Raw genomic sequence first — 14241 nt, 5'->3', positions numbered from 1 at the left:
ACCGTAATTTAAAATTACTGAATATATCTTGCTGAGATGTTTATTACATAGTAATAGGAGTTTTAACAAAGTGAATCAACTAGTTTTGTTAAAGTTTGTGCATATAAATAAATATTTAAATATGTTAGTGGGTGTAATAATTTCCCGTCGTAATGAAATGTATTAATGCACAAGTAGTAAGTTATCAAAAAATTCCGTTACATGGTATGCAATTTATTATTGACGAAACATAACATTGCATGTAAAATTAAGTTAGCTGAAATAGTTAAACTTCCATTATAATAATGAATAGTACTGTGTGAATTAGTACTGCATATTAAAATACACATACGTCTACTCTTTTTTATTTTTTTATTATATACTTAACAATAAATATCTCAGTTTTACAGTAAACAGTAAATATCTATAGTAAGTGTCATACTTATAAGAAGTTCTCTCTCTCTTTCTCCCTCTAAATTTAAATTTTAATACTACATACTAAAATACACGTACACGTACGTCTATATTTATAAACTTAATAATAAATATCTCAGTTTTTGTAAACGGTAAATGTCTACAATAAGCGTCATGGCTATAAGAACTTTCCTCTGCTTTTCTCTCTCTAAATTTAAAATAGCATATGCAATTATTAAGCCATGAAATATCTCATTTAACAGATCTTTAAAGTTACTTTTATCTATAATAAAAGGGGGAAAATGATACATACATATATATTTTATTTCAGGATTCAGTGCACTGTGATTACACTACCTTTAATTATCGAAGAGTTTCGACATTGAATGTAAGATGGCGGCAGCTATGGCTGCGGCGCAAACGAGTCGGCGATCGACACGGTTGTGCCATCCATGATGGCTGAGACAGTTTCCGAGATTTCGAGCACGGTGTCGTGAGTACGTGTTTTCTTTATCGCACGTTTAATCGCTAGTGAGGCTCATCTGCAAGACAAAAGGATTCCGGAAAGAATGACAGACAGTCCAGCGGCACTCGTAAGTGTTGTCACTGTCTATTAAATTTTCTAGAGTGAAGTATTTGGAACCCTCGATGTCCGTTAGGTTACCCATCGAAGAACATGCGCACATCTAGGGCTTCGTTCGCGTTTATGCATCGGTGATCAAGCAATGATCGAATTCGTTGCTTGCTGCTATTTCACCTCTTTCTTAACTCGAACAGTAGGTAGGAGCATCTGAAAGAACTGATCACGATGGAGACGTGCAGTCGGTGCAGTACACGTCTGATATGTTGTAACGCGCAAACGCAGGACAGAGGTTCGTTGTCCGTTCTCGTTTGACGTCACTAGCTAATAGTGGTTGTCACCTGTTTCTGACGGCAGTGACGTCACCAGTAGTTGTGACGTAACCGTAAAAATCGATAGCGGCTTTGTTTACCCTAACGTATAATAAGATACGTTAGATAACTTACTCCAACGCATAAATAATATTTTGACGCCTATATTTATTCTAATTTTACTACTACATCCACTGACATTGTTCCAATTGATGTTCGTGACGATACTACCACGTTTCACGATATTATGTTAGCCCTCCATATTGATTTCGCGCATAGACACCTGCTGTAAATTGTGTTTATAAGGCACTTATTATACCACAGTTACGAACATCTGTTATTATCATTGTTATCTACGTTTATTCATTTGTTTCAGTTTTCTATTTCTAACAAATTTACGTATATATTATTAAATCATTTTCTCAATAATTTTCTCAAATTATCTAATTGTATCGCTGCCAAGTTTTTCGAGGTACTTTATGGTTATGTAATACTTCAAGACTAAACTAAAGAAATTGCGAAATGAAAACGAAAGGCAAATATCTCGAATTACAATCCAGTAAATCAAATCCCATTCGTATTTATGACGCTCATGTATATGATAAGAACGTAGTACATTCTTAAAAGCAATTTCAGTTGTATTTAATAGAATTTGCGTTTGAAAAGACGACCTTGGATGACCATGATCTAACATCTTGTTGTTACAGGGAAACGATTATTCCCTCTGAAATCCGTTTACGTCAATGTCTCCAAGTCTATCTAAACCTAGTTGCTGATTTTCCAGTAATGGCCATAGCGCTCGATGCCGGTCGACACGAGGAAACAAACGAATAAACAAGTCACGCAAAGTGGCATTTTAGAGGCAGCCTTTTCCCTTGTCGTTTGTTCCAAGTCCGCACGAAATTGGGCTAGCCGCACTTTGCCTCCATATTTGTTTTTCAATCAATGCTTTAAATCGAGAATTGTTTCGATACGAATTTGCGAGATTCTCCCCTTCGTTTGACTTCTTTAAATCGTTAAATTAGCGTTATGAAAAGCAAAATAAATTTTATTCTCGCTATAAGACCTTCTCCAATGTAATTGATTGAATCAAAGAAAATGAAGGAATTTATCACTGATGAGAAGGAAAGGAGACAAATTCAGTCGACTTAGAATAAACATTTGAGAAAACTATTATAATAGTATACTATTACTATATAATAGTATACTATATAATAGTATACTATATAATAGTATACTATAACTATTAACTAGTATATATCTATTTGAAATATTTAGATGATTGGTAGTGAACGTATTCATCATTTTCAATAAATATTTCAATTAGAATATCAATTACAGTTATTGCTTTTTCATTAAAAAAACTTTTTATATAAATGGTATACATTTCTAAAAGGTTCATTCACAGCGTGCGGTGGTGTAGTTAGAAATAAAAGCGGAAATGGGTTTGGTAAGACCGACAGCGATGTAACCAGGTTAGAATGCTTTTATCGTCGAATTAAATGGCCAGGAAAAGCCGGAAGTGCAAACACCGTTTCAGCGGAGTATTTAATTTTGTATACAGTTCGCGCTATTTATTCTACTCCATCGCGCGCATCAGGCTAGCTCGAAAAGTATCGCAACACATATTCCACTGGCACTAGAGTCTAGATCGTGGCTTTAATTTTGAATGTTTCGTCTTTCCCCTTCCCTGTTATCCATCAACGCGATAAGCTTTCAAACTATGCGTTGGCTAGCCAGTTCCAAAGTATAGCAAGCATACGTAATATCTTTCTCGATTGTTTATAATCGAATAGTTCGCGATCGAAGTAAGTTATTCATTCCGAATCCATGTTTGACACGTGGCTTATGATCAGACTGTAGACTTTTATGTAAATTCATAGTTTTATAAACATATTTAAAGATGCAGAAGTTGGATATTTAAAAAAATCGAGCTTTTCCATATAAATCCGAGCCGGTGTAGTTGCTCGCGTAGAATACAAATTCTTTTGAGAAAGTTAACAAACTGTTAAAAAATACACAGGGCAGAATTGACGCGTGTAGTTTTCTTGAAACGAGGGACAAAACGTGGACCACGAAAGTAAGACGAAATCGATGTAATTATTAGTTTATTTGTTTATGGTGTTTGCCTTAGCAGAAACAGCCAATGTGATCTAATATCTGTTTTATCCCTGCACGAGGAGAAGCCGTTTCAATCCCGTGGCGAGATAGGATCATGTAGCGGCGTGCGTCGCATTGAATGGCTGCAATTGTGCAGCTGCAGTTCAGTAACGATTATTGGTGTAGGTACATGTATACCAATAATGTTAACGAGACACCTCGTATATCGTCGTTCACCCGCGTTCACTCGTCCCACGACATTCGTGATTTCCCTCTATTACGATTGTTCCACGACCTCCCTTCAGTTTTCTTTTTCCTTTTTTTCCTCGTTTTATTCCTCTTTACACACTGCTATTAGTTAGGTATTATAAACATGTGCGTTTCTCCATGTAATTCTCTAATGTCCTCGGAGATATATTTAATTGAACGATGGATAGCTTAAATGGATTATAATAAGGTGTTATTAGGGTAGAATAAGTTTTTCCTTTTTATCGCTACTTTTGTTGAAAGACTAACATTAATCTCCGATTTTCTCGAACTCTTCTAGTAATAATGTTCAGACTCTAGATACTAAGATACTGTTATTAGATACTAAGTATGTATATAGTGGCATAGTATGTAACTATTTCGGAAACAGAATACAGTGGCTAAACGTCATGAGTGTTCCCTACCTACGCAGTTCTAATTCTTCGAACTTTTATAAATATTCGCACGAACCGAATATTCTGAGAACGTAAAATAAATTTTTCTGAGAATCCAGCAATACGTTCGTTTCGAGATGAGAAGAGACTCTAGACTGAATACAGATTTCTTTCTCGAAGCGGGAGAGAAAATTTTTCAGGGAGTAGCTAACCATTGACCCCCGTGGTTATTGGTTCGTCCGAAGGGGTTTTTAGCAGCACGTAGGGGGTTTGTCGAGCAAGGAGCAACGCGTTTCATCATCGATGGCGGCTGAGCAGCGTGTTTTGGCAAAATTACGGGCGACTTCCCATTGTTTGGACACCAGAAATTTATGATTACGAGCTGTGCTCGCAGCCATATTCCGATTCACATGCCGAGATATTGATCTTAATTTGAATCTACTGGGCGGCGCCTTAATTCAGATCAATTGGCCCACTAATTAATTCGAGAGTAACGACCAATCGCTTGCCATACGAATAATTAGGAACCACCATTATCGGACTGCTATCAGGCTGGAAAAAAATTAAGCAACTTTTTATAGACTGTACGCGCGAGATGATGCTTCCTAAACTGAATGTAATCAGGAGGACGATGAAGGGATTAGTTATGAAAATATACAGTTGTCGCAGTGAGATGCAGTCTTAGAAATGATGAATTAAGTTGCGATAGATGTATGGTATAGAATGATGCATAGAAATAGAAATCGCAGTGAACAACGTTGATAAGGAATATGTAGGAATTTGTTACTCAATTGCGTTCTTTTTGCTTTGAAAAATTGTCAAACTGTAAGGGAAGTATGAAAATTTATACTTCGCAAAAGTAGTTTCATTGATTTGATCAAAATTAGAAAAATATGTTTGGAATAATTGAGAACGCAATCGGCTGACAAAAGGGTGAAGGGTCGAAATTCTTTGTTTAAAATAAAAGCGTCACATGCTTTCGAGGAAGAAACGGTAATGTAAACGATCGTAAATCCATCAAAGTATCAGGAAGATTCTCGATGCAATTGATTACGCTATGCGTTGCGCGGAGGATCCTTAGCAACGCTATTTCTTTTTTAACAGATCCCGAAATATATGGAACTGGCGAATCGCGTTACGAATATCGAGTTTCTAGCAAGTTACAATTATTTACGATGTTATAATTTTTGGACAGGCGTGGGATTTGAATCTATCGCCGTGTAAATATTATAGGCTGCAAAGTTCAAACGGTCTCTCTCGGTTAGCAACTGACCAAGAAATTGTGTTTTCCTTCGAGAACTTATTTATCGGTTCTCCGATTGTCCGAAGAGTAAAGACAGCCGCGTGAAATTTGTTATCCCGGTCCATTGAATTACGGATCGGTTGCATTTTTAAAAATATTTCCATCTTGCGCCCACGCAGGAACCATGGAAAGTTCGGTAGCGAAAAATAATTCAATTGCAGAATTTTTCTCCTCGTTTTCTGTCCGAGGATTTTGATGACCGAGTCGTAGATATATTTGCAAAGTATTCTTGTCCATTCTTTATTTATAAAATATTTTTATCCGCTCGATATTGTAGCTTTTTTAACTGAGTGGGTGCAGAAATTTCCTCGTCACGATCTAAAATATTCTTAAGCGACGAGTATATCGTGTGTATTTATGAAAGATCAGGCTAAAGAAACATCCTGCGTTTGCTTTATTAATGTCGTTGACAGACACTTACTAGCGATGAATAATTCCGCAATGATATCATTACTTACGAAATGTTGCTACTTCTGCTAATGTCCGTTTCGAAATTTTATATCGCTACTACGAAATTTTTAATGTCTTTGGTTGCAAATCAATAAAATTTCTTTCGAATCTCTATAGTTGCAGTACGTTTTTTGTTACAAGCTTACGAATTCCTTAATTTTCCTGCAAAATCACATGTATACTCACGCTAATCCAAACAGGAATTTATCAATAAAATTTCCAATTAAACTCAATCCCATCAAGTTTACAATTCTCAGTTCATCATCGGATACTCACTCATTCCTTCGATCATTCGTTTCCCTTTCATGGTCCAATGCCCAATGTACCAAGAAATTAATGCTAATCTCAGAGAAAAACGATCTACCAACACGCTAAGTCCTCCTTTATCTTAAAATACTCGACTCATTGTTAAATTATAATCCACCTCTTCGATTATCCGCTTCATGATCTTTCTTAACAAGATTCTCAATCACGATAGAATCTCATAGATACGTGCACTTACGTTTCGAATCGCTCCTCCTATGTATATGATCCTGTACACGATTTTCGCAACGATTTGTATTATTTAATTTAAGCGAAGTCGCGTTGCAATTTCATTTGCATAACCGGTCGCATTATCCGTATGGACGTGGTTCGTATTTTCGCGCGCGCTACGTTAGATAACGGTCGTGACAAAACGATACCGTGCGCAATTAAAGGAACTTCCGAGAAACGAGCGCATAGATCGTTCGGTTTGCTACGGTGTCCGCTCGAGGGTAACGAAAAGAAGCAGCGTCTTTCACGCTGGTAGATTCTCTTACTATCTGAAGCATCGTTTCGCGGCTGAATTAGAAACTGCACTTAGTTTTCCTTCGGTGAAAGATACCGGGTGGTTCCGCGTCGTCGTCGAGAGACAAATTGCACGACTGGATTAGACGAATGTCCCTGAGCGATCGCGGCCAAGACTTCCGTCCGAAGAACCTGTTTCGAACCAGTTTCGATCTCGCGGTCTTACCGTATTTTTCAACCGAGCTCGCGTCTTCGGGTTCCTCCACTTGCCGCCAGGTGGCAGCACAATGACCGAATTTTCTCGTTTCGTAACAATAAACAAATAACACGATACTCTTGTCTGTTATTTATTTTCGAAATTATTATCGTAGCGTGTTTTTTCTTATGTTTCATCGAAAAATTTCAATTCACGTATATCGCTAAATGGCGAAATAAGCAACCATGAGATTCGTTTTTGAAACTTTTCGATTTATAAGCTTACACATTGTATGAAAATTCTTAACTGTGATTGTCTGAAACTCGCTACCTTAATTATTTTAAACGGGTTTTAGAAACAGATCGAAGCTTCGAGTTGTCACGATCGATTATGTATAATACGATAAAATGATCATTCTTCGTTTGTGCTTCTTTCTTCGGTAATCTGGGATTTAATAACAAGGAATTTGTAGAGTCACGTATCGCGAATTCGCAGAGGCGATAGCAAGTATCGGAAAATTTAATTTCATTAACGGAGATTTTACGCCGAAAGATAGAGCTATTTTAACCGGTTGACAAAAGGCCAATTTCATCGATGTTCCGCAATCGTAAAATCGATATTATCCGCTATTTAGCCGTGACGTTTCGATTAAACTCTCCTATCGAGTGTACAAATATTTTCCTCATTTAGCGTGCTGGTCTGTAACCAGTGTCTGCTGGATAATATTTACATCGGCGCGGCACAAAGTCCAATGAAATCATTACCCGAGACGTCTGTCTCTCTATTTGTCCGTGGCCGACTTTTCGTTCGCTATTTCGCTGAATAATACCGCGTTTATTCTCCTACGTGCTCACGTTTGCCATATAATAAAAATGAGATCCGTCTTGATTTATAGCTTTGATCAGTGTATCTTCAACGCAATCATAATACAAAAAATTGACGTTCAATTGCGCGAATCTTATATCTAGCGTGTAGTTCTTAATTTGGTATCGGTTACTCTTGATCTCAAGGAATACACCTGATTTTACGATTAAAATTAGTCGAAGTTGGCTACTGGAAGCAACATATCTTTCTTAAAGTATTATTTATTATTTTTATTCAGCGTGAAAAAACACAAGTACGATTATTTATCAATGAGACGAACTGCATAAAAGTGCAATACAAATGTGTTAATCGCTGACGCGTGTTGAAAGCACGAAGGGAAGGTAGAGGTAAAGGTTAACGAGTTGGCGAGTTGCGTGCGGTACGTGTGATCCTTGGGGATCATCGTTTGACCGCGAATTCAGCCGATATAAATGCGTGTGACAAGCGTGATCCTCTCCTTACCGCGCGTTATTACGTACGCTAGTCGGTATTTCGTAAGTATCATCGTGCTCGGAATAGCAGAGTGAATGAGGAAACGCCAGCTTCCAGCGTGACATTATTTCGATAGACAGAGCTGCTTTCCTGATGATCGCTGTCGTCCAAATCGATAGTTCGAAATTATACGAATCCTCGTACGATAAACCATACATCCACTATTGACGAAAGATGGAAAAGAGAAGGAGGCCAGTGTATGAATAAATTTACAAACATTCGTAACCATTTTCTTTACAAAATAAAAGTCTCGGCTTGTAAAAGTTTTACCGTAAAGTATATTTGAATCGATGATTGATCGTATCGTAAAAGTGTAGGGATGTCAGGAGATTCGTATTGAGATTGAAATTTAAAGGTTTAGATACAGGTAGGTTTTTAAATTTTAATAGAAGGTTGGAAATTAAGGATTTAAAATTTTAAGTGCGTTTCGTTATAATTATTAGAGAAACATAGCTCGTAGGGTCTCTAGGAGATACTGACAATTCAAGAACATAGATTTCTTAACGATTCGCACAGTACAAGCGAGTACGTCGTTAAGTACCTCCAATTAAGTATCCTCGAGTTCGGTTCTTCGAGTCTCATTTTTCCTGGAATTATTCACTCGGTTCTCTGCGTAATACTCGTTCGTAACAATCGAGCGTAAAACAGTGGAGACTGTTCAGAAGAAATTGATTCCTTCTAGGACGATAAACACGATCGATCGGCGGAGGGGTGAAGCGGACGTATTAATTAAATGGTGGATTAAACAAAACGTGAAACGGAATGTGGACAAACGGAATGGAATACAAAAAGAGTGAAAGGGAGAGGAAGAATAGAGGGGGAGAGAGAGAGAGAGAGCGCTCGACAAGACCCCGCGGTACGGTTCAAATAAAATACAGCAAAAACGTCGCGTGAATCACGTGGAAATATGCGTACACAGTATGCCGTGTCGTTATATCGTTTTTGCCGGATGGCGCATTGTGTAGTACTTTGTAGTCACGTTGCATGTTTCCCAAACGTCACAATAGCCGTACGCTCGCGTTCGCATGCTACTCGTTGCTATGTATTTCGAACAGTTCCTAAATACGCGTCAATCCTTGGCTCGTGACAAAATATCGTTGGGTTTACACTTGTTTATTCTCCGAATATACGATACACGAGCAAACAAACGTTACTCGTCGAATCGAGCTAAATTTATTAAAATTTTTCTAACGGAGGACAAAAACTCGTTTAATTTCGTAGATAAGAAGGTAAAGAGATGTCTTTCAATGTATTTAGCAAGAGTAACAGACAGATGTAAGTCGTGTAGAAATCAATTTGATCGATTGAGTTTTCTGAAAATTTCTTAATTTTCGTATCGGTATTTAATTTTCTCAGAAATCGAACGACTAATCTCGATAAAATTGACCACTTTGTTCTCTAATGTGGTTTGCGTGTCTCGGTAAATGACTGCTGCTAACGTGGTAAAACATGATTATTACAAGAGTTACTAATATACAAATATCGAGTGCCACTTTTAAGCTTTTTTTGGCTCCATGTAGACGAGCGACTTTTTCACACTGAGTTCTCGCTTCGTCGTTTTTAATTGTGAAAACAAAGGAAAACGCGTGACGCAGCGAGAACGCAGCGCCGAAAAGTCGCTCGACTGCATTGGCTCTCAGTTCGCCACTGTATACGATCGGAATAAAATTCTTCGATGGCCAAACCAAACAGAACGAAACGCTGTTCGCGATCTGGGTGGGTCCAAGTCGACTGTCTCTATTTCGACCTTTGATCCGATATCTTGGTCAATAACAACTTGAACCGGTTGCGAAGAAAAAGATTTGCACGTGGGTTGTTGTGTTAATCGAAGAAATTCATTGAGAGAAAGTTTAAGGACTGCACGTTACGTACACGCATGGCGTAAGCGTGGAATTTCGAAAATGTTGCGTGCTGTTTTAATGCAAACGCGTTCGCCGCGGGACAGTTTTTGTGACACGGCGTGTCATGCAGCGACGTACAACTGTTCTTTAGACACCATGCTGATATGTAACAGTATTACATGCAACACATGGGGCATGACTAAAGAGGTTGAACCGCAGCGTTGGAAACCAGCGTTTCCATCAGCTTATGCATGCCACACGGTACCGTTCCTTCTGTTTCGTGTTAATAATTGATTTTACCGCTGTTTCTGTAATAAATACTCCGTTTTCTTCTTTGCAACGCATGTACATTCAGTGACACGACAACTTAAACGTAAGGACAAGAGATGAAATCTTCGATTTTACTGACTCCGAATGCCTTGGAATTACTCGATACGTTGGATATTGGCAACAAGAATATTACCGTATCAAGCTTATGCTGTTTCTCGTATCCTTGACACACTCCTTAATTTTGTCTTCTCTTGATCCCAAGAAAGGAGGACTAGACTCGTAGTCGATTAATTAATTCTCCACTGATATCATTAGATTATAGGTAATACTCGATGTTAGGAATTGCAATTACCGTAGTTATATAACTCTAAGGCGTTTGGTTTCATTTTGAATTCTATGTTTCACACGATAAAGGACATCGTATATTATGTAAATAATTTAGCCATAATCCAAGCTAAACATCGAAAGCGAAGTTGTTCAATTCGCCTTCTGAGAGGCTCTTAGTATGCTCCATAATAGTTCGGATATCGAAGGCTCAGCTACGATTTCGTACATCTGAGCATTTGCTTGTTCGTATTCTGTACTTTTATTCATCCAGTATCTTTCATATCATATATCGTCTATCGAAATACGTTATAATCTTCTGGATCTCACGATTGTAATATAAAAATCAAGAACGACTACCACCGCGTGCTGAGACTTAAATGCAACTTTGCAGACATCGTTTCCCGTTTCATGAACGGTTGACGGCAATGGCGTTCTCGTTAAGGATGAGAGAATGTCCAGGATGGTGTAAGAAACCGGGCCAGATGGAATCACGGCGAGAGAGGCACGCAGCGTGTCCTGGTTTCGCGTGTGCCGCGCCTCGATGACGTGTCCACGCGCTGACTCGTCTCCTTGTTTTTGTTTTCCGGCGGCCGCCGCGCGGCTCAGCGCCGCGGCACGCTTTATGCAACGCCTCCGCAGCCCGCGACGAAGCTCTCGTTGCTTGCGCAACATACGCCGATCGCGACCCGCATGATTCACGTGCAAACGACGCGACGCGGCGCGCTGCCCTCTTCTCGTTTCACGCTCTTCCTTGCTTTGCCCTGTAAACCGATCCAGTTTGTTTACCACGCATGTACTTGGTTTCGAGCGGCCCGGAAGCTCCAGCATCCGGAAGTTTAAAGTAAATAGCAATGGGTGGTGGTGACGTTACTACTCTTGCAATGGGATTTTTAACGCGAAATGAGAAAATTGCAAGATCGTGGCAATTTCTTTGAGCTTGGAACTTTCGTTCCTTTTTGGAGCAAAAATTTTATTATACACGGTGTCTTGTCAACTTTGTTCATTCGAAGTATCTTTGTTATCTTAAATAGTAAACGAAATTGTTACGTTCGTAAGAGTTGCATGATTGAGAAACAAAGGATTACATATTATAGTAAAGGATGGTAAGGACACCTTTATAGATAGGATTTAATGTTATGTAGGATTTAGGATAAACGTAACTTAACCCTCCAATTAGTCCTGCGATTGCCTCGAAACATATTAATTGATACGAGATAATTGCCATTTTGATATAAACAGTTCTTTTGGAGATCCTTGAGTTTAGAGATCTTAACGCTTATGATTGTTTCTTTTGGTGTTGATATTTCATAGAACATAACATCCGTTATGCTATCGTCCGAGATAATCTTCAGAAACAGCGGAAGAAACGATGCTCGGGCTTCCTGGTGCGTAGGTGCAGCAACCTCCGCATCGCACGCAAACTTAATCTTGTGTGACTGATGAGAAATGTACTTACGCGGCGACGTTTTAGCTGATGATGTTAGAGCTTTGTTCGTGTAATGGAATTGCTATTTGTACAGCTTATTGGTGTACCTTTCCAAAATGAATATTCTACGTGGCGACGGATGCGGCGTATGGAATTTCTACCGGTCAACTGTGGAAAGTAACCCCTGTTTATTAAATAGACACTTTGTTAAAGCTTGCGCGAAAGAGTTTACGACTCAATATAAATTTATAATCTGCTGGAACTGCGCTCGTAAACGAGAATCACGTTTCCTTGCCGCGTGTGTACAGCGAGAGTCTGTAAAATGGTTTAGCCAGAATATACCGAAAAGATTGCTACAGTATTCGTACGGAAACTTATGGGATCTTTCTTGCTTCGTAACGCGTTTCATCTCTCCGATCGTAAAGAAAATATAAATTTTAAAAGGCAGAAACACAAGAAACGTAGCTTTTAATATAATTTCACTGATCCAACATTTGAGAAATAACGAGATTTTTGTTGAATGTTAAAGTTTCCGTATCAGAGCTGGTTTGAAATTTCATGGTAAGCGCAAGATGGATGAGAAAGGATTCTTTAATTTCGAAGGTACACGCTTTATCAAGCCAGCACGTATCAAGTGTGTTTCTGAATCCAGTGAGGGTAGTCAGAGCCCCTACCTCTTTACAAGATCAGATTATATTACTTATGGCTGTAGAACCTCACGGTCTTGTAAATTTAATCAACGATGCACTTCCGTGAGTTCGCCTCGTGTCGGGATCGATTGCTGCTGCTCAGGAATTTCGCGAAATATCGGATGATATGTCTTGTTCCTTTCCAGGGAGGAAAGCAGCGAGCTTCTTCCTTTTTCTTTTCCTTTATTTTTCTTTTATTTTTCCGTAATAAGATCCGGTCGTTTTACTTTCTCTAGTAACACGAGTCGGCGATCTGGCCCGAGGATTCGTTCGGGTAATTTTTATCGATCCGTGTCCGTGTCGGCGGTCGAATGGTTTATTCATTAAAATCACGTCCTGTCTTAAAAGGACCCTTCGAATCGCGAAGACATTAAAGGCAGTAACGGTGAATGATCATACGGAAAAGGTACTATCGCCACGAATGACTCATAGAGAGACAGACACCAACTCTTCAGCAGAAATCTCTCTCTGTCGCCTCTACGATTCCACGTACTGCATCTGCATGTTAAGTTAGATTGGCTTCGAGAGAACTGAACCGTAAGCCACTGGAATATACGTTGTCTTCTCCCTCGCATCTTGGTCTCTTCTCTTTCGTGATACACACAGAGTGCACAAACACGGCCGCGGTACAGCGCACGCACACGGCTAGGCTCGTGTGCCGACACGCGAGCGCGTGTGCACCCATGGTATTTGCATATTTCAAATTATTTCGAGGAAGATGCTAAGTGGAGCGTCGCTTCTGTGCAATGGACCGATCTTCCCTTCATCTTCGTCGCTTCTTTTCTTCGTTCTCCATCCACCACACCTCCTTCTCCACATTGCTCGTTCTTTCGGCGTCGTTTTGCTCGTCCCTTTTTATAAGTACATGAGTGCACACCGATGTCGCGGAATCGATCCTTCGATTTCTCCGACTGTGTCCTCCCTGTGTTCTCTCTGTCTCGAAAGAATTAACCAGAGAGTTTCACCTTGGCAAACAGAAGCGATAGGGAAACGTCCGTGCGCTGTTCCTTTTAAGCCCTTTCCTTTGAGCCGACGATGATACCCGGATTCTTTAATATCCGATTACCGTCGAATATCCGGATATTTGTTGGCGAGTATAACGCGGTTGTCGCGCACGGAAATGTAAATACCGCTACGAGCTAAACGTTGTTGGTGAATGATACTGTTCGCAAAATATCGGTTTCATTCAGTCGATTATTCTATCGAAATCTATTGAAATATTATTAGGATTGTTTTTTTAGGATGATAATGGATGCAAATTCTGACAAATGTCTCTGGCAAAAATCGAACTTATTGTAAGAAACCTCTAAAAGCGCGATAACTTGGCTCGTGCAAGTCTATCGGATATATCCAAGTTTACATAGTCGTTTCTCGTTCTTTTACTATATAATTTGTCGTAAGGTTGTTTATTGACCGCTTCGTTACGATCACTTTACGGGATAAGTAATATCGTAAACGTTCTTTTAGCGTTCGTATCTGGTACTCGGCGCCGATGAATCGGCTGGGATACGTTTGCCCATTTACACAGCTATTCGTACATTCTTTCGTTGCTATTACGACTCTCTCGAGATTGCATTAGCCATGATACCA

General features: G+C 39.2%; 2 protein-coding genes across 3 annotated transcripts in view; one reads left to right on the top strand and one right to left on the bottom strand.

Annotated features, from left to right (window-relative positions):
* The window catches only part of Blw (ATP synthase subunit alpha blw, mitochondrial), a 52649-nt gene extending 51481 nt beyond the window's left edge, over positions 1 to 1168 (bottom strand). The window contains exon 1 of the mRNA XM_072022089.1: positions 1163 to 1168. The gene's annotated coding sequence lies outside the window, so the exon portion shown is untranslated. The remainder of the gene's footprint in view (positions 1 to 1162) is intronic.
* Positions 849 to 14241, top strand: part of Pdk1 (Phosphoinositide-dependent kinase 1) — a 407223-nt gene continuing 393830 nt past the window's right edge. The window contains exon 1 of one of the 2 annotated variants that reach the window (XM_072022061.1): positions 849 to 986. In XM_072022061.1, coding sequence (XP_071878162.1) covers positions 963 to 986 — 24 coding nt within the window. In that variant the 5' untranslated portion in view covers positions 849 to 962. The remainder of the gene's footprint in view (positions 987 to 14241) is intronic. The other variant, XM_072022062.1, reaches the window with a different exon arrangement.

This window comes from Bombus fervidus, chromosome 2 (genome assembly GCF_041682495.2).
Source record: "Bombus fervidus isolate BK054 chromosome 2, iyBomFerv1, whole genome shotgun sequence".
NCBI lineage: Eukaryota > Metazoa > Arthropoda > Insecta > Hymenoptera > Apidae > Bombus > Bombus fervidus.
Note: the sequence above shows the minus strand (reverse complement) of the source record. Positions and strands in the feature narration are given on the sequence as shown.